Consider the following 19,358-nt stretch of genomic DNA (forward strand, 5'->3'; position numbering starts at 1 on the left):
AAATGCTCACGCTTGTAATCTCAGCATTACAAGGCGTGGAGGCTGTAATGCTGGGAGGCTGAGGCGGACGGATCACGAGGTCAAGAGATCGAGACCATCCTAGCCAACATGGTGAAACCCCACCTCTACTAAAAATAAAAAAATTAGCTGGGCATGGTGGCGTGTGCCTGTAGTCCCAGCTACTCAGGAGGCTGAGACAGGAGAAGCACTTGAACTTGGGAGACAGAGGTTGCAGTGAGCCGAGATCATGCCACTGCACTCCAGCCTGGTTGACAGAATGAGACTCCGTCTCAAAAAAAATAGAGAGTAAGTTGTGTGAGACATAAAGGGAAAAAAGGCAAGGTGAAGAAGAGTATATATGGCATGCTATCTCTTGCAGAAGAAAGGACTTCCATGAGAAAGGAGAGCTAAGAATGGAGGGAAAGTAAATATACTTTTACCAGTTAATTTTTCCAAAATGAAACAATTTGGGAAGAATAAACCGGAAAGTAATGAAATTACTGTCCTAGTGTATAGATAGAAACAGGAAAGAAGGGATAGGGAAAGGAATGAAACTTCTCAGAGGAAACTTTGGTTTGTTTTTGAGACGGAGTCTTGCTCTGTCACCTAGGCTGGAGTACAGTGATGTGATCTCCGCCCACTGCAAGCTCTGCCTCCCGGGTTCACGCCATTCTCCTGCCTCAGCCTCCCAAGTAGCTGGGACTACAGGTGCCTGCCACCACACCCAGCTAATTTTTTGTATTTTTAGTAGAGAAGGGGTTTCACCGTGTTAGCCTGGATGATCTGGATCTCCTAACCTCAACTGCCCGCCTCGGCCTCCCAAAGTGCTGGGATTACAGGCGTGAGGCACCGTGACTGGCCTGAGGAAACATTTGTATACAAAAAGTTTTGATATTTAAGCCATGTTAATTTTTCACATATTTTAAAAATTAAATAGATAACAAGGACCCTAAAACTAAGTACAAAGAAAAAAAAACCTACCCATGTATCGGGGTGATAACACAATTAGAGAAGGAAAGAATCAGATTCTAAGTAGCTTCTGAACATAGTATTCTGACCATCCACCCTCAGTGGGATATACTGCATTCCAACAAAAAACAATTGATGTTGGTGATGGTATAGCAATTCCAAAACTCTTCTTCAGAGAGTCTTGCTCTTTCACCCAGGTTGGAGTACAGTGGCGCAATCTTGGCCCACTGCAATCTCCACCTCCCTGTTTCGAGTGATTCTCCTGCCTTAGCCTCCTTAGTAGCTAGGTCTAGAGGCACGTGCCACCACACCCAGCTAATTTTTGTAGTTTTAGTAGAGATGGGGTTTCACCATGTTGGCCAGGATGATCTCAATCTCTTGACTTTGTGATCTGCCTGCCTTGGCCTCCCAAAGTGCTGGGATTACAGGTGTGAGCCACCGCGCCCAGCCTTTAATTCCAAAACTCTTCTATGTGTATTACTGTAGTGAGTAAATAAACAAACACACAGATATTTCTTACTGGTGAGAAGGGGGATACAAATATGGACTGGAGGAAGAATTAGAAATGGAGATATCAATACAAAGCATTTTAAAATCTCACCCCTATGTGTTATTTGCAAAGAGACAATAAATTATCTACTGAATAGAGTTTTGTACTTACTAACAAAACTGTTGTTACCAAGAATGAACTAGTTGTGATTACTGATGTTTCTCAGAATAGAGCAAACCTACTCCCTCTTCACAATACAGGCCATTACAGCTGGGAAAAGTTTTATTCTAATAAATCATCAACGATCTGTAACAGCTGTGTGACTAGAGGTAATTTATTGCCTATCTCCACCCTTCCTCTGCATAATGGCACAAACAGCAGTGACTTCTCTCTAAAGACTGTCATAAGGATTCAAGTAGACAGGTGTCAGGCACGGTAAGGAGGCAACTTGAACTATTACCATTACTATCTTGGTTCCATTTGTTCTGGGTTTCTGGAGAATTATTGTTATGTTGGTTCTGTTCTCTATTTCAGCTCCTTTAACAACTGTCCTTTCTTCCAGGCTAACCTCCATCACATATTTCTTTCTACCCTTACAACTTTGCTCTTTTTGCTTTCTCTATGGTTTCCCCCCGACCCCTCCTAAGACAGAGCTTTATACTGTCATCCAGGCTGTAGCACAGTGGTGTGATCTTGGCTCACTGCAACCTCCACCTCCCAGGTTCAAGCGATTCTCCTGCTTCAGCCTCCCAGGTAGCTGGGATTACAAGTGCTAATTTTTGTATTTTTAGTAGAGACCTTTTTTTTTTTTTTTGCCATGTTGGCCAGGCCGGTCTCGAACTCGTGACCTCAAGTGATCTACCCATCTCGGCCTCCCAAAGTGTTGAGATTACAGGTATGAGCCACCGCGCCAGGCCAACTCTTTTTATGTATTTAATTCTTGCTCATTGTTTTTAGTTTCCTTATAATCTTATCACACCCATTTTCTGTTTCATCTCAGCCAATTTTATCTTTGGCTTTTTGCTCAGAATTCGTAAGTGCAATGATTTCTTGTACTTTACTGAGCATTTTGTAGTGGACCTTTCTAGTCTTCACTCCTCTTATATCCTTAACCAGCTGAGTTTACTCATAGGCCCTGTATTGTTTATTAGGATTTATTTATCATCTGTTTAACAGGCAACAAACAGTTCTTGACCCTACTCTCAATCTGTGTGACGGCTAAAAGACTCCATGTATCTACAACTATGGGACAGGCCGATACATACCACTCCCAATTATTTATTTTTATTTATTATTATTATTATTACTGAGACAGAGTCTCCCTGTCTTGCCTAGGCTGTAGCGCAGTTGACATGATCTCAGCTCACTGCAAACTCTGCCTCTCAGGTTCAAGTGATTCTTCTGCCTCAGCCTCCCGAGTAACTGGGGCTACAGGTGCACGCCACCACACCCAGCTAATTTTTATATTTTTCGTGGAGATGGGGTTTCACCATGTTGGCCAGGCTGGTCTTGAACTCCTAACCTCAAGTGATCCACCGCGCCCAGCCCCACTCCCAGTTATTTCCCAATTTCTTAGAGACACTTACTCACTGCAGTCCTGGTCTAGCTACACCCCAACTTCCTTTTCCTCACTGATTCTCTAAACCAATAAAAGATCTGAGAAATGATGGTTTCCATTGTGTCCTATACCCAGGACTCTCCCATCCCTGTCTTAGCAGATAATACTCGACTTGTGTGGCCCATGCCACTCGTGCAGTAATGCCATCAATACCAAGTGCCCAACAGGGACCTTGTATCCTAAAACAGATAAGAGAAAAATTAGGGCGGATAGAGTAAGAAAAGATACACCACTCTAGTCCCCGAAATAGCATTAAGCGATGCTCTGCAGAGGGCTGCCCAGTTTCTGGCTAGTGTGGGCCTTGGTTTACTGAGCCAGGAAAGTAACAGTGGGATATAGGTAATGACTCACTACCTTTCTCCAAGCATTTTTGTTTCCAGATGAGGCCAGGGTGCATTATCTCAGTTCTTCCCTAAGGATTAAGACAGACACCTATCTTAGTTCCTAGACGTTTCTTTTTTTTCTTTCTTTCTTTTTTTTTTTTTTGAGACACAGTTTTGCTCTTATTGCCCAGTCTGGAGTGCAACGGCATGATCTCGGCTCACTGCAACCTCCTCCTCCCAGGTTCAAGCAGTTCTCCTGCCTCAGCCTCCTGAGTAGCTGGGATTACAGGCACTGGCCACCGTGCCCAGCTAATTTTTGTATTTTTAGTAGAGATGGAGTTTCACCATATTGGCCAGGCTGGTCTCGAACTCCTGACTTCAGGTGATCCACCGGCCTCAGTCTCCCAAAGTGCTGGGATTACAGGTGTGAGCCACCATGCCCAGCCTCCTAGATATTTCTGTTGTTACTTTTTGCATCATCATAAGTATTCTGGTAGGAAACTGGGGAAACTGCATCAAGGGCATCTAACCAGACACTTTGTCAAACTTCAAGTTTCTTGGTTCTCTGTGCTCTTGATTAATGCCATTACAGACTAGTTTTCTAAACTAGAAATTTGGAATTCATCAGACTTTCTTCTCTCACCTCTTATCCAATGAATACATCAAATTCTGCTTCAGAAATATTCTCGTATTTGGCCTTATTTAATTCAGTGTATTCCAATTGCTACTCCTTGGTCTAAGAGTTCAAAACAACTACTTAGAATAATACATAAAAAAAAAAAAACTTCATTTCAGGAAATAAATGGGTACATGGGTATTATACTAACTTTCTCTACTTTTGTGCATGACATCTTCCTTTTATAAATTAATTAATTTTTTTTTTTGAGACAGAGTCTCACACTCTGTTACCTATGGTGGTGTGCAGTGGCACAATCTTGGCTCACTGTAACCTCAGTCTCCTGGATTCAGGTGATTCTTGTGCCTCAGCCTCCTGAGTAGCTGGAATTACAGGCGCACACCACCACGCCCAGCTAATTTTTGCATATTTAGTAGAGATGGGGTTTCATTATGTTGGCCAGGCTGGTCTCAAACTCCTGGCCTCAAGTGATCCGCCCACCTCGGCCTCCCAAAGTGCTGGAATTACAGGCCTGAGCCACTGCACCCAGCCCTTTTGTGTATGAAATCTTTCATACACATATTTCATTGAAAAGTTGAAAAAAATAAGCTTTCAGTGATGAGACTGATAGAATTTTGCTGATAATGACACAGTCTTGGGCTACTTCTAGGCCTGCTTTTCCTCCAATTGTGGAAGAAAGTACTTTGGCAACTTAGCTCATTTTAATATTTTTAGGCATTTATATAACTGAGGCAGCAAATGTTAATTACAGTCGTCACATCTTCAGATGCAACACTATTATTTAAACAAAACTAGTTTCCATTAAAATTGTTAATATGTTTCTATTTGTGGAAAAACGTGCTTCAATTTTTCAAACCTGGTTTTAAGTTTTCTTCCCTTTCCTATTGTTTATTTATTTATTACGGTAAGAACACTTAACATGAGAGCTACCCTGGTAACAAGTTTTTAAGTTCACAACAGTAGAACTTCCAGATAGTTGAGTACATGAAGGTTCCTGGAGGGTGGCGTACCCAGGAAGTGCATGGAAACTCCACGCACTTCCCAAATACCTCCCAAAGTGCTGGGATTACAGGCATGAGCCACAGCACCCGGCCTGAATTTGACTATTTAATTTAACTTATTTTGTAAAGACAAGGTCCCATTACGTTGCCCAAACTGGTCTCAAACTCCTGGCCTCAAGTAATTTTCCTGCCTTAGCCTTCCAAAGTGTTGGGATTACAGGTATGAGCCACTGCACCCGACCTGAGTCTATTTTAGATACCACGATACCACATATAAGTAGAATAATGCAGTATTCGTCCTTCTATACCTGGCTTATTTCACTTAGCATAATGTCCTTTTTTCCCTTTTTTTGAGACGGAGTCTCACTCTGTCGCCCAGGCTGGAGTGCAGTGGTACAGTGGTACAATCTTGGATCTTGGCTCACTGCAACCTCCACCTCCTGGGTTCAAGCAATTCTCCTGTCTCAGCCTCCCGAGTAGCTAGGATTACAGGCGCACACCACCACACCTGGCTAATTTTTGTATTTTCAGTAGAGACGGGCTTTTACCATATTGGCCAGGCTGGTCTCAAACTCCTGACCTTAGGTGATCCATCCACCCTCGGTCTCCCAAAATGCTGGGATTACAGGCGTGAGCCCACATATCTAGGCTCCCTTTTCTTTTGAACACTGGACTTACCTCCCTTTACCCTCTTCCTCTGTTCCCCTCAATCTCTTTACTTCTTCTTGGTCCTGGTCCTAAATTACTTGCCTTATTTTCTATGAAAAAAATCCATTTTACAGTACCTACGTGATTGTTGCTGCCCCAAGGGTTCTGCACATCTGGCTGCTTGCCTCAGTACACAAGTTACCTGGAGAAGGTCCAGAATCTGTATGATCCCCTACACAACCTCAAACATTATATCATGTGTCATGAAATACTCAAGACCTACAGGAAATGATTATTAAAATAGCAACACAGCCCAGGCGCGGTGGCTCACGCCTGTAATCCCAGCACTTTGGGAGGCCGAGATGGGCGGATCACGAGGTCAGGAGATCGAGACCATCCTGGCTAACACGGTGAAACCCCGTCTCTACTAAAAAATACAAAAAAAAAAAAAAAACACACACACACACACAAAAACTAGCCGGGCGAGGTGGCGCCTGTAGTCCCAGCTACTCGGGAGGCTGAGGCAGGAGAATGACGTAAACCTGGGAGGCGGAGCTTGCAGTGAGCTGAGATCCGGCCACTGCACTCCAGCCTGGGCGACAGAGCGAGACTCCGTCTCAAAAAAAAAAAAATAGCAACACAGTGGCCAGGCATGGCAGCTCACACCTGTAATCCCAATACTTTGGGAGGCCTGGGTGGGAGGATGACTTACAAGGACATCAGTCCTATTAGATTAGGGTACCCTATGACCTCGTTTCACCTTCATTACCTCTTTAAAGGCCCTATCTAAAGGCCGGGCGCGGTGGCTCAAGCCTGTAATCCCAGTACTTTGGGAGGCCGAGGCGGGTGGATCACGAAGTCAGGAGATCGAGACCATCCTGGCTAACATGGTGAAACCCCGTCTCTACTAAAAATACAAAAAACTAGCCGGGCGTGGTGGCGGGCGCCTGTAGTCCCAGCAGGAGAATGGCGTAAACCCGGGAGGCGGAGCTTGCAGTGAGCCGAGATCGCGCCACTGCACTCCAGCCTGGGTGACACAGCGAGACTCCGTCTCAAAAAAAATAAAAAAAATAAAAAAAATAAAGGCCCTATCTAAAAAATATAATCACATCGGGGTTAGGACTTCAATATATGAATTTGGGGAAAACCAATTAGTCCACAACACTGGATTTCTAAATTATTTTAAGCAATACGTAGTAATTTCAGCTGCAGGTAGCTATAGATGGAAAAAATACTGCATACTATGAAAGAATATAATGACAAAAATCAGTATTTTAGTATATATAGTAAGCACATAAGCCTTAAAAGGGCAGGGGTGTCTGCTGAAGAGCACCTGCAATGCAGAAATGGGTGACTGACATGGCACCAGTTTCTCAGTGGATGGTTCTGTTGCCTGTCACAGTTATCACTAGAGTCAAAATATTCCATTCCTAAATGTGGCAAGATGCCAATACACACATTTCTGATTAACATGCCTTGATGTTTCAACAGGTATTTAATAAATAAAAGTTGGGCTTAGCCAGGCGCGGTGGCTCCCGCCTGTAATCCCAGCACTTTGGGAGGCCAAGGTGGGCGGATCACGAGGTCAGGAGATCGAGACCATCCCGGCTAACATGGTGAAACCCTGTCTCTACTAAAAATACAAAAAATTAGCTGCGCGTGGTGGTGCGCACCTGTAGTCCCAGCTACTCGGAGGCTGAGGCAGGAGAATGGCGTGAACCCGGGAGGCGGAGCTTGCCGTGAGCCGAGATCGCACCACTGCACTCCAGCCTGGGTGACAGAGCGAGACTCCGTCTCAAAAAAAAAAAAAAAAAAAAAAAAAAGTTGGGCTGTTTTTTGACAAAGGAGGTTTTTTTTTTGTTTTGTTTTTTGAGATGGAGTCTTACTCTGTTGCCCAGGCTGGAGTGCAATGGCACGGTCTTGGCTCACTGCAACCTCCACCTCCCAGGTTCAAGCAATTCTCCTGCCTCAGCCTCCCGAGTAGGTGGGATTACAGGCATATGCCACCATACTCAGTGAATTTTTGTATTTTTAGTAGAGACAGAGTTTCACTATGTTAGTGAGACTGGTCTTGAACTCCTGACCTTGTGATCTGCCCACCTCAGCCTCCCAAAGTGCTGGGATTACAGGCATGAGCCACCACATCGGCCAACAAAGGAAGTTTTTTAATTAAATAAAATCATACTAACATTTCCAACTCAAAGACAGTTAATACTAATTTGGGAGGGCTGGGCATGGTAGCTCATATCTGTAATCCCATCACTTTGGGAGGCCGAGGCGGGTAGATGACAAGGTCAGGAGTTGAAGATCAGCCTGGCCAATATGGTGAAACCCCGTCTCTACTAAAAATACAAAAATTAGCCAGGCGTGGTGGCACATGCCTGTAGTCCCAGCTACTAGAGAGGCTGAGGCAGGAAAATCGCTTGAACCCAGGAGGTGGAAGTTGCAGTGAGCCGAGATTGTGCCACTGACTCCAGTCTGGGTGACAGAGCGAGACTCCATCTCAAAAAAAAAAAAACAAAACAAAATTAAAAAAAAATATATATATATACACATACATACTAATTTGGGACTACATAAGAAAGCTGCATTTAAGGAATCCATGAACTCTCTTCATTTACTCTATCACTTGATATAGAGGGACTGTTTTGCTAGAATGTAGAACTTGGAAGGCACAGCTTTTCTTTTTGTTGGCGGGGGCGGACAGTCTCACTCTGTCTTCCAGAATGGAGTGCAGTGGTGCAATCTTCGCTCACTGCAAACTGCCTCCTGGGTTCAAGTGATTCTTGTGTCTTAGCCTCCCAAGTAGCTGGGATTACAGGCGTGGGCCACTACACTGGCTGAGTTTTTGTATTTTTACTATTTTTTGAGACGGAGTCTCGCTCTTGTTGCCTAAGCTGGAGTGCAACGGCGGGATTCTGGCTCATTGCAACCTATGCCTCCCAGGTTCAAGTGATTCTCCTGCCTTAGCCTCCCAAGTAGCTGGGATTACAGGTGCCTGCCACCATATCCAGCTATTTTTTGTATTTTTAGTCGAGACGAAGCTTCACCATGCTGGCCAGGCTGGTCTTGAACTCCTGACCTCAGGTGATCCGCACACCTCAGCCTCCCAAAGTGCTGGGATTACAGGTGTGAGCCACCACACCTGGCCAAATTTTTGTATTTTTAGTAGAGATGGGGTTTCACAATGTTGGACAGGCTGATCTCGAACTCCCTACCTCTGGTGACCAGCCCACCACAGCCTCCCAAAGTGCTGGGATTACAGGCATGAGCTACTGTGCCCGGCTATGTTATATTTTATGTTATGTTATGTTGTTATGTTATGTTATGTTATGTTATGTTATGTTATGTTATATTCAGGCTGAGTCTTGCTCTATAGCACTGGCTGGAGTGCAGTGGTGCGATCTCGGCTCACTGCCACCTCCGCCTCCTGGGTTCAAGCGATTCTCCTGCCTCAGCCACGTCCAGCTAATTTTTGTATTTTTTTGTTTGTTTGAGATGGAGTTTCACGCTTGTTGCCCAGGCTGGAGTGCAATGGCACAATCTCGGCTCACTGTAACTTCCGTCTCCAGAGTTTAAGTGATTCTCCTGCCTCAGCCTCACAAGAAGCTGGGATATAGGCATGCGCCATCATGCCCAGCTAACTTTGTGTATTTATTTATTTATTTATTTATTTAATTTTTTTGAGACAGCTTCACTCTTGTTGCCCAGGCTGGAGTGCAATGGTACGATCTTGGTTCACTGCAACCTCCGCCTCCCAGGTTGAAGCAATTCTCCTGCCTCAGCCTCCTGAGTAGCTGGGATTACAGGCGCCTGCCACCACGCCCGTCTAATTTTTGTATTTTTAGTACAGATGGGGTTTCACCATGTTGGTCAGGTTGGTCTCAAACTCCTGACCTCAGGTGATCCACTTGCCTTGGCCTCCCAAAGTGGTGGGATTACAGGCCACCTCGCCCGGCCTGAAAAAGGTGTCCTTTAAATGAAGGTCTGAAGAATGTGAGTGAGCAAACAAGAAAGATAATTTTGGTGAGATACAGAAGCAAGAGTCTGATTAGATTCTTACCACTGAGTTTAAAAGGAAAACAAAAAAGTCTGATTAGAATAGGCTTAAGAGGCCAGGCGTTCAAGGCCAGCCTGGCCAACGTGGCAAAACCTTGTCTCCACTAAAAACACAAAAATTAGCCAGGCATAGTGGCATATGCCTGTAATCCCAGCTACTCAGAGGCTGAGGTACAGGAATCGCTTGTACCTGGGAGGTAGAGGTAGCAGTGAGCCAAGATCACACCACTGCACTCCAGCCTGGGTGACACAGCCAGACTCTATCTCAAAATAGAAGTAAAGCAACTAGAAATAGCAAATACAAACAGCTCCTTCAGGCGGTTTTGCTTTAAAGGTATGGAGACAAAAAGGTTGGAGAGAAAACAACAGTCAAAAAAAGTTTATTTTTTAAGAAATAGAGTCAATGATATGTTTCTTTGCTGAAAGAATAACTCAGTTAAAAGATAAAAGATTATGCAGGAGAGGAGCTAACAGCTAAAAGGATGAAGGGATGGGATCTAGCACAGGTGGATACTGTAAACTCATAGGCAAGTGAAGAATAGATAGTGATGGGATTCTGGAAATTCTCTTTTTTTCCTACTTCTTTGGTTAAATAGGGAACAAGATCATCTGCTAAGGATGAGGAAGGAAGCATAGGAGGTTTTGAGAAGGGGAAGGTATGAAAGCCTTATCTAGGAGAACACAAGTGAACAAAGCATGGAGCTTGTGGCTCACACCTGTAATCCCAACACTGGGAGGCCAAGACAGGAGGATAGTTTGAAACCAGGAGTTTGAGACCAGCCTGGGCAACAAAGGGAGACCTTATCTCTACAAAAAATAAATTAGCTGGGCATGGTGGTGCACACTTGTCGTCCCAGCTACTCGGGAGGCTGAGGCAGGAGGATCCCCTAAGCCCACGATTTCAAGGCTGCAGTAAGCTATGATTGTACCAATGCACTCTAGCCCAGCCTGGGCAATAGAAGGAGACCTTGTCTCTCAAATTAATTAATTAATGAGACAGTCTTGCTCTTGTCACCCAGGCTGGAGTGCAATGGCGCAATCTCAGCTCACTGCAACCTCCACTTCCCAGGTTCAAGCAATTCTCCTGCCTCAGCCTCCTGAATAGCTGGGATTACAGTCACCCACTACCATGCCCAGCCAATTTTTAGTATTTTTAGTAAAGACAGAGTTTCACCATCTTGGCCAGGCTGCTCTCGAACTCCTGGGCTCAGGTGATCCATTCGCCTCGGCCTTCCAAAGTGCTTGGGATTACAGGTATGAACCACCGTGCCGGGCCTAAAATTTATTTTAAAAGGCTGGCCGCTGGCCGGGCGCGGTGGCTCAAGCCTGTAATCCCAGCACTTTGGGAGGCCGAGACGGGTGGATCACGAGGTCAGGAGATCAAGACCATCCTGGCTAACACGGTGAAACCCCGTCTCTACTAAAAAATACAAAAAACTAGCCGGGTGAGGTGGCAGGCGCCTGTAGTCCCAGCTAATGTAGTAGTCCCAGCTACTCGGGAGGCTGAGTCAGGAGAATGGCGTAAACCCGGGAGGTGGAGCTTGCAGTGAGCTGAGATCCGGCCACTGCACTCCAGCCTGGGTGACAGAGCGAGACTCCGTCTCAAAAAAAAAAAAAAAAAAAAAAAAAAAGGCTGGGAGCAGTGGCTCATGCTGGGAGGCTGAGGCAGGCAGATTACCTGAGGCCAGGAGTTCAAGACCCGCCTGGCCAACATGGTGAAACCTCATTTCTACTAAAATACAAAAATTAGGCTAAAGCATGAGAATCGTTTGAACTCAAGACGTGGAGGTTGAAGTGAGCCAAGATTGTGCCACTGCACTCTAGCCTGTGCAACAAGGAAAGACTGTCTCAAAAAAATTTATTAAAAAAAAAAAGCATGGGAACATAGCATGATTGCTGGTATCAAGAGCCTACTAGAAGTTAATAATCATGAACTGAAAGTAAGATCAGTCAATAAGGCTATCTATTTTCCTCCAACCAGGTTCAGCTATTATTGGTATAGGCACAAAGTGGAGAACTGAACTTAACCAAAGTCAGTTTAGCAAAGCAAATAAAAAGGGAAAAGTAAGGCTAGGTATGGTGGCTCATACCTGTAAAACAAGCACATTGGAAGGCCAAGCTAAGCAGATTGCTTGAGCTCAGGAATTCAAGTCCAACCTACACAACATGGCCAAACCCTGTCTCTACTAAAAATACAAAAATTAGCCAGGCATGGTAGTGTGCACCTGTGGTCCCAGCTACTCAGGAGGCTGAGGCAGGAAGATCACTGGAGCCTGGGAAGTTGAGGCTGCAATGAGCCGTGATCATGCCACTGCACTCTAGCATGGGTACAGAGTGAGATCCTGTTTCAAAATAAATAAACAAACAAATAAATAAATAATAAAAACTTAAAGGGAAAAGCAAATTGAGGGTATGTGCCAGGGAGTGATTATAATCACTGACTCAGGAATTTAAGGTTAGTAAGGAAGAAGTGAGGAATAGTAAAAAGACTACAGAATCAACAAGTTATCCAGGTTTGAGTAGGACAGCAAAGGAGCTGAGAAGACAGCAGGCAGTGGTTGCAGAATGGGACCACTCACTGAAATGATAAAGAGTTGCAATGCTTGTCATAGCAGAGTATGACTATTGGGAGTGAGTGGCTGAAGTAGGGTGGACAACTGGAGGACAAGATTCTTGGAGGAGAGGAGGTCAAAGAATGGAAGGCCAGACATTGGAAGAATCATCTATATGTGGAAATAAGTAGGAACAACTTGGGGATTGTTAGATGACTAAAACAAGGAGGAGCAGTGGCTGGTAAAATATAATAATGTTAAGTTTTATTTTATTTTATTTTATTTATTTATTTTTTTTTTTTTGAGACGGAGTCTCACGCTGTTGCCCAGGCTGGAGTGCAGTGGCGCGATCTCGGCTCACTGCAAGCTCCGCCTCCCGGGTTCCCGCCATTCTCCTGCCTCAGCCTCCTGAGTAGCTGGGACTACAGGCGCCCGCCACCGCGCCCGGCTAATTTTTTGTATTTTTAGTAGAGACGGGGTTTCACTGTGGTCTCGATCTCCTGACCTTGTGATCCGCCCGCCTCGGCCTCCCAAAGTGCTGGGATTACAGGCTTGAGCCACCGCGCCCGGCCAATTTTTTTTTTTTTTTTTTAAGATAGAATTTCACTCTGTCATCCAGGCTGGAGTATAGTGGAACGATCATAGCTCACTGCAGCACTGACCTTCCAGGCTCAAGCAATCTTCTTAACTCAGCCTCCTGAATAGCTAGGACTACATGTGTGCACCATCGTGCCCAGCTAATTTTTTCAATTTTTTGAGAGATGGGGTCTTACTGTGTTGCCTGGCTGGTCTCAAACTTCTAGGCTCAAGCAATCCTCACACCTCAGCCTCCCAAAGTGCTGGGATTACAGGTGTGAGCCACTATGGCCAGCCATAATGCGAAGTTTTAAACTGAAGGTTTCAGGGAGAAGGGATAGAGAATGATCTGGAAGCAGCCAGGAGAATCAATAGACATTCACCCATTTCCCGTCAGTGTTACAAGAAAGGTAGAAGAGGAAAGAGCCATTGTTTGAGAAGCCTACAGGGCAAGCCAAGCTTCAGCTACAGCTGGAAAGTGAAAGCTGCACTGAGAGAACAGGGTGAGAATTTGGGGGATTTAGCTGAAGACTAACCAAGAGTTCCAGAGGGTAAAAGAAAGAATCCTTAGAGATAGCAAGGCTAAGTACTTAGGATCCATGCTACCTATGGGCATATGCTCACCTCAACTACTGCAAGTTACTAAACCTCTGCTTTGTTTCCAGTTTCCTCATCTGTAAATTGGGGATAATCATGGTATGGACCTCACTGAAAGTGTTTTTTTGAAGATTATATTCAACAATATAAGGCAGGTATTTAGAAAGTCCTTAAAACTGCACCTAGCACACAGTCTGCACTTAAAAAATGTAATGTAGGCCGGGCGTGGTGGCTCACGCCTGTAATCCCAGCACTTTGGGAGGCCGAGGCGGGCAGATCACGAGGTCAGGAGATCGAGACCATCCTGGCTAACACGGTGAAACCCCGTCTCTACTAAAAATACAAAAAAAAAAAACTAGCCGGGCGTGGTGGCGGGCGCCTGTAGTCCCAGCTACTCAGGAGGCTGAGGCAGGAGAATGGCATGATCCCGGGAGGCGGAGCTTGCAGTGAGCCGAGATCGCGCCACCGCACTCCAGCCAGGGGGACAGAGTGAGACTCCATCTCAAAAAAAAAAAAAAAATGTAATGTATTATGAGAGGATACTTTACGTATGATTACAGGATTCCTGTATCATCCTACTGAATTATTTGAAAAATCTTTTATTTTCATTTAACATTTCAATCTTAAATCCTAAGATTACAAAATCTGAGGAGGAGGGATAATACCATGTACTTGTCTGAGTCTTCCACAAGGTTCAAGATTTGAACAATACTGGCAGAGGGCCAAGCAGCAATTCACAAACTAACACCAACTGTGACCTAGGGAGGAGGTATCACTATACTCTCCATCTCCCAGACCTATCCTACAGATGTCAAGGGATTTAACTAATCTTTCAGAGAAAAAAAGGTGCAGGGCAGAGATGAACAAAAATGGAAGATAATAGTTTACGGGTATCAAACTAACCTTAATACCTACTCTCAGGATATTGATTCTCTTACCATAACATATTCTTCAACCTCCTTTCAACAGATTTTTGTGTAGAATGATAACAAAAGCTTTCTGAAAACATAAATAAGCCGATTTTCTCAAAGACAAAGATTAAGGGATAGAAAAGCAATTCCTGGCCGGGCGCGGTGGCTCAAGCCTGTAATCCCAGCACTTTGGGAGGCCGAGACGGGCGGATCACGAGGTCAGGAGATCGAGACCATCCTGGCTAACACGGTGAAACCCCGTCTCTATTAAGAAATACAAAAAACTAGCCGGGCGAGGTGGCGGGCGCCTGTAGTCCCAGCTACTCGGGAGGCTGAGGCCAGAGAATGGGGTAAACCCGGGAGGCGGAGCTTGCAGTGAGCTGAGATCCGGCCACTGCACTCCAGCCTGGGCGACAGAGCAAGACTCCGTCTCAAAAAAAAAAAAAAGAAAGAAAAGCAATTCCTAGCACTATAATAGGTCAGATGACAATTTTAAATCAAGAAACCTTCCTAAAACAAGGAAATATGAAAGAACAATGTGATACATACCACTTGCCTAGCAGTTTTGAAACACATTAACATTCCACTGTACTACCAAATAAATTCCATATTTATCAAAAAGTCAAACACTTTAAGAAAAACTTTCATAAAATATATTTACCAGTTTTATGAAAAAAAGGGAGCCTTCTCAGAAACAATCATTTAAAAAAAAAAAAGATGTGCATATGCAATAAATATTTACTGAGTGCCTATGTGTCCAGCAGTGTTTGAGGTAACAGTCATATATTAACATCTCTAACTCAATTAAAAAAATAGCATAACCACCTAAGGAAATTTTGCATTAAAAATTTCAAAAGGTCAAAAACCTGGATAGAAAGTTTACCCAAACTTATTTTTAAACTAATATGGACTATACCAGAAAAAAGGGCAAAATATTACCAACCTAGTACCACATAAGAAAATACAAGCCGGGCACGGTGGCTCAAGCCTGTAATCCCAGCACTTTGGGAGGCCAAGACGGGCGGATCACAAGGTCAGGAGATCGAGACCATCCTGGCTAACACGGTGAAACCCCGTCTCTACTAAAAAATACAAAAAACTAGCCGGGCGAGGTGGCGGGCACCTGTGGTCCCAGCTACTCCGGAGGCTGAGGCAGGAGAATGGCGTAAACCCGGGAGGCGGAGCTTGCAGTGAGCTGAGATCCAGCCACTGCACTCCAGCCTGGGCGACAGAGCCAGACTCAGTCTCAAAAAAAAAAAAAAGAAAAAAAAAAAGAAAATACAAACAGATTTCCCATATTTGGAAAGCGTTCTTTTTTTTTTTTTTTTTTTTTTTTTTTTTTTTTTTTTTTTTTTGAGACGGAGTCTCGCTCTGTTGCCCAGGCTGGAGTGCAGTGGCACGATCCTGGCTCACTGAAACCTCCGCCTCCCGGGTTCAAGTGATTCTCCTGCCTCAGCCTCCCAAGTAGCTGGGACTACAGGGACGCACTACTGCACCTGGCTAATTTTTTTTTTTTTTTTTTTTTTTTTTGAGACGGAGTCTTGCTCTGTCGCCCAGGCTGGAGTGCAGTGGCCGGATCTCAGCTCACTGCAAGCTCCGCCTTCCGGGTTCACGCCATTCTCCTGCCTCAGCCTCCCGAGTAGCTGGGACTACAAGCGCCCACCACCTCGCCCGGCTAGTTTTTTGTATTTTTTAAGTAGAGACGGGGTTTCACCGTGTTAGCCAGGATGGTCTCGATCTCCCGACCTCGTGATCCGCCCGTCTCGGCCTCCCAAAGTGCTGGGATTACAGGCTTGAGCCACCGCGCCCGGCCGCACCTGGCTAATTCTTTTGTATTTTTAGTAGACACAGGTTTCACCATGTTACCCAGACTGGTCTCGAGCTCCTGACCTCGTGATCCGCCCGCCAAGACCTCCCAAAGTGCTGGGATAACAGGTGTGAGCCACTGCGCCTGGCCAGCATTCATTTTTTTTTTTAACAACCAAAAGAAATGCCATATAAAATGATGTGAAGTACTATTTTACATCTAAATTCCATGTTATTGAGATATTAGTGGAAAAGAGGCATGTACAGGGTGCCTTTCTCCCAGCAGCCTAATCTGTGAACTGTCTCTGGAAAATAAGACAGAAAGAGCCAAGGCAATACTCAGTCTCTGACCAGAGAATGCCACTTCCAGCACCCAAACTGAGGAAATAATTCCAGTGGCTCAAAAAGGTATATGTAAGAGTTAATGGCAGCATAAGCCAGAATACCAGAAACAGGAATATGAAAAATCATTTTCTGAAGCTGTAATTATAAACATGAAAAAATAGTAATGACATAAATGCAAAGAGAGAAACTGTACCAATTATAGCAATATAAAATATGTATATACATACTCAGAACTTAAAAACAGAATAAAGAAACTATAGATGATTTTACTTTTAGATAATATTCTGTGATGGGAGCTTATCTTTTTATTCAACATATCTGTTTTTTCAATATATTCCTATCTTAAAACGGCATTTTAGTAGTATGTTATGAAATAGAACACATACCTGATACTCGTCTATTAAATCTGCTAGGAATTGGAACTGCAAAATAAAGAAGCAACATTTAGTCATTATTATGTCACCAGGCCCCATTTTTATCCTCCCTTTTTGCAAGTCTTTTACAATAGACCTAAGTCCCTCAAAACCAAGCAGTGGGCGATTTCATAGTCTTCCAAACTCAATCACAAATAGTTGTTCAATGTGATCACATTAAGACAATATAGGAAATACAATATTTCTTTGAAAACAAACTCTTTATACCTTCAATATACTCAATCTGGCAATTTTATTTCTGCTCACATCTACGTTCCATCTAATTTGTATCATTCCAATTGAATAAGAAGTCTACCAAATTTATTGATAATGTTATGATATAAAATAGTGAAATTTTGTTGTTTTTTTTTTTTTTGAGATGGAGTCTCACTCTGTCACCTGGGCTGGAGTGCGGTGGCAAAATCTTGGCTCACTGCAAGCTCCACCTCCCAGATTGATGCCATTCTATGGCCTCAGCCTTCCGCATAGCTGGGACTACAGGTACCCGCCACCAGGCCCAGCTATTTTTTTTGTATTTTTTTTAGTAGAGATGGGGTTTCACTGTGTTAGCCAGGATGGTCTCCATCTCCTGACCTCATGATCCACCCATCATGGCCTCCCAAAGTGCTGGGATTACAGGCGTGAGCCACTGCACCCGGCTCGAAATTTTCTTCTTTAATATCCTTTAGGCCAAGTGAGATGGTTCACACCTGTCATCCCAGTGCTTTGGGAGGCCAAGGTGAGCAGATCACTTAAGGTCAGGAGTTCAAGATCAGCCTGGCCAACATGGTGAAACCCCATCTCTATTAAAAATACAAAAAAACCCAGCCAGGCATGGTGGCACATGCCTGTAATCCCAGCTACTCAGAAGGCTGAGGCATGAGAATCACTTGAACCCAGGAGGTAGAGATTGCAGTGAGCTGAGATCCTGCCACCGCACTCCAGCCTTGGCGACGGAGGAAGACTCTGTCTCAATAAAAAAATAAAGTAATAAATAAATAAATAAATAAATAAATAAAGTAATAAAGTTCTTTAAAGAGAATCCTCAGACCTGCTAGATAATAGCATTTATACTGCATTTTAAAATAACTTAGGCCAGGCGTGGTGGCTCATGTCTGTAATTCCAGCACTTTGGGAGGCCAAGGCAGGTGGAACACCCAAGGTCAGGAGTTCAAGACCAGCCTGGCCAACATGGTGAAACCCAGTCTCTACTAAAAATACAAAAATTAGCCGGTGTGATGGTGCATGCCTGTAATCCCAGCTACTTGGGAGGCTGAGTCAGGAGAATCGCTTGAACCCAGGTGACGGAGGTTGCAGTGAGCCAAGATTGCGCCACTGCACTCCAACCTGGGTGACAGAATGAGACTCCATCTAAAAATAAATAAATAAATAAAAATAAACATAGGCCAGGCATGGTGGTTCACGCCTGTAATCCCAGCACTTTGGGAGGCTGAGGCAGAGAGATCACGAGGTCAGGAGATCGAGACCATCCTGGCTAACATGGTGAAACCTCATCTCTACTAAAAATACAAAAAATTAGATGGGCGTGGTGGTGGATGCCTGTAGTCCAGCCACTCAGGAGGCTGAGGCAGAATGGCGTGAACCCAGGAGGTGGAGATTGCAGTGAGCCAAGATCGCATCACTGCACTCCAGCCTGGGCAATAGAGCAAGACTCTATCTCAAAATAAAATAAAGTAAAATAAAATAAAATAAAATAAAAATAAAAATAAAAGTAAATTAACTATTAAGTTATACTTCCCCCTGCCAATATGGGTGAGTTTTCACCTACCCATGGACAGTACATTAATCAGGAAAACGTACCACATGTCTTTATGTCAAAAAAAAAACTCACTTTTTTTTTTTTGACCTTTCACTTATTTTGTTACCTAAATTCTCACTAGTAAACCATATTATCTGCATAAGGTTTTTTCCTAACCTTCAAAGCTTAATCTGATTATTATTATTATTATTTTTTTGAGACAGAATCTCGCTGTGTCACCCAGGCTGAGGTGCAGTGGCACAATCTTGGCTCACTGCAACCTCCATCTCCAGGTTCAAGCAATTCTCCTGTTTCAGCCTCCTGAGTAGCTGGGATTACAGGCGCCCAAAACCATGCCCGGCTAATTTTAGTATTTTTAGTAAAGATGGGGTTTCTCTATTTTGGCCAGGCTGGTCTCGAACTCCTGACCTCAAGTGATTCACCCGCCTCGGGCTCCCAAAGTGCTGGGATCATGGGCATGAGCCATCACATCCGGCCAAGATTATTTTTATTTTTTAAAAAACATGTTAAGACTTCCTGCCCTTTAAGAAAGAGAAATACGAGTATTAGGTAAAAACAAACTGAAAATGGCTCAGGGAGACAAATAAAATTAATGTAAGGCCTCTGTAACAAAAATAATCCCAGGAAGGAGGC

At 44.1% G+C, this 19,358-nt stretch overlaps 1 protein-coding gene across 7 annotated transcripts in view; it reads right to left on the reverse strand.

Annotated features, from left to right (window-relative positions):
- The window catches only part of PRKAR2A (protein kinase cAMP-dependent type II regulatory subunit alpha), a 106,890-nt gene that overhangs the window by 48,636 nt on the left and 38,896 nt on the right, over positions 1 to 19,358 (reverse strand). For 6 of the 7 annotated variants that reach the window (XR_013413930.1, XR_013413929.1, XM_077992809.1 and 3 more), the window contains exon 2: positions 16,919 to 16,954. The exons of the other annotated variant lie outside the window; for it this stretch is intronic. Coding sequence is in view for 4 of the 6 variants with exons in the window: in XM_077992809.1 (XP_077848935.1) it covers positions 16,919 to 16,954 (36 nt within the window). In the remaining 2 variants the exon portion in view is untranslated. The remainder of the gene's footprint in view (positions 1 to 16,918; positions 16,955 to 19,358) is intronic. 7 annotated transcript variants of the gene reach the window in all.

Source organism: Macaca mulatta, chromosome 2, assembly GCF_049350105.2.
Source record: "Macaca mulatta isolate MMU2019108-1 chromosome 2, T2T-MMU8v2.0, whole genome shotgun sequence".
Taxonomy (NCBI): domain Eukaryota; kingdom Metazoa; phylum Chordata; class Mammalia; order Primates; family Cercopithecidae; genus Macaca; species Macaca mulatta.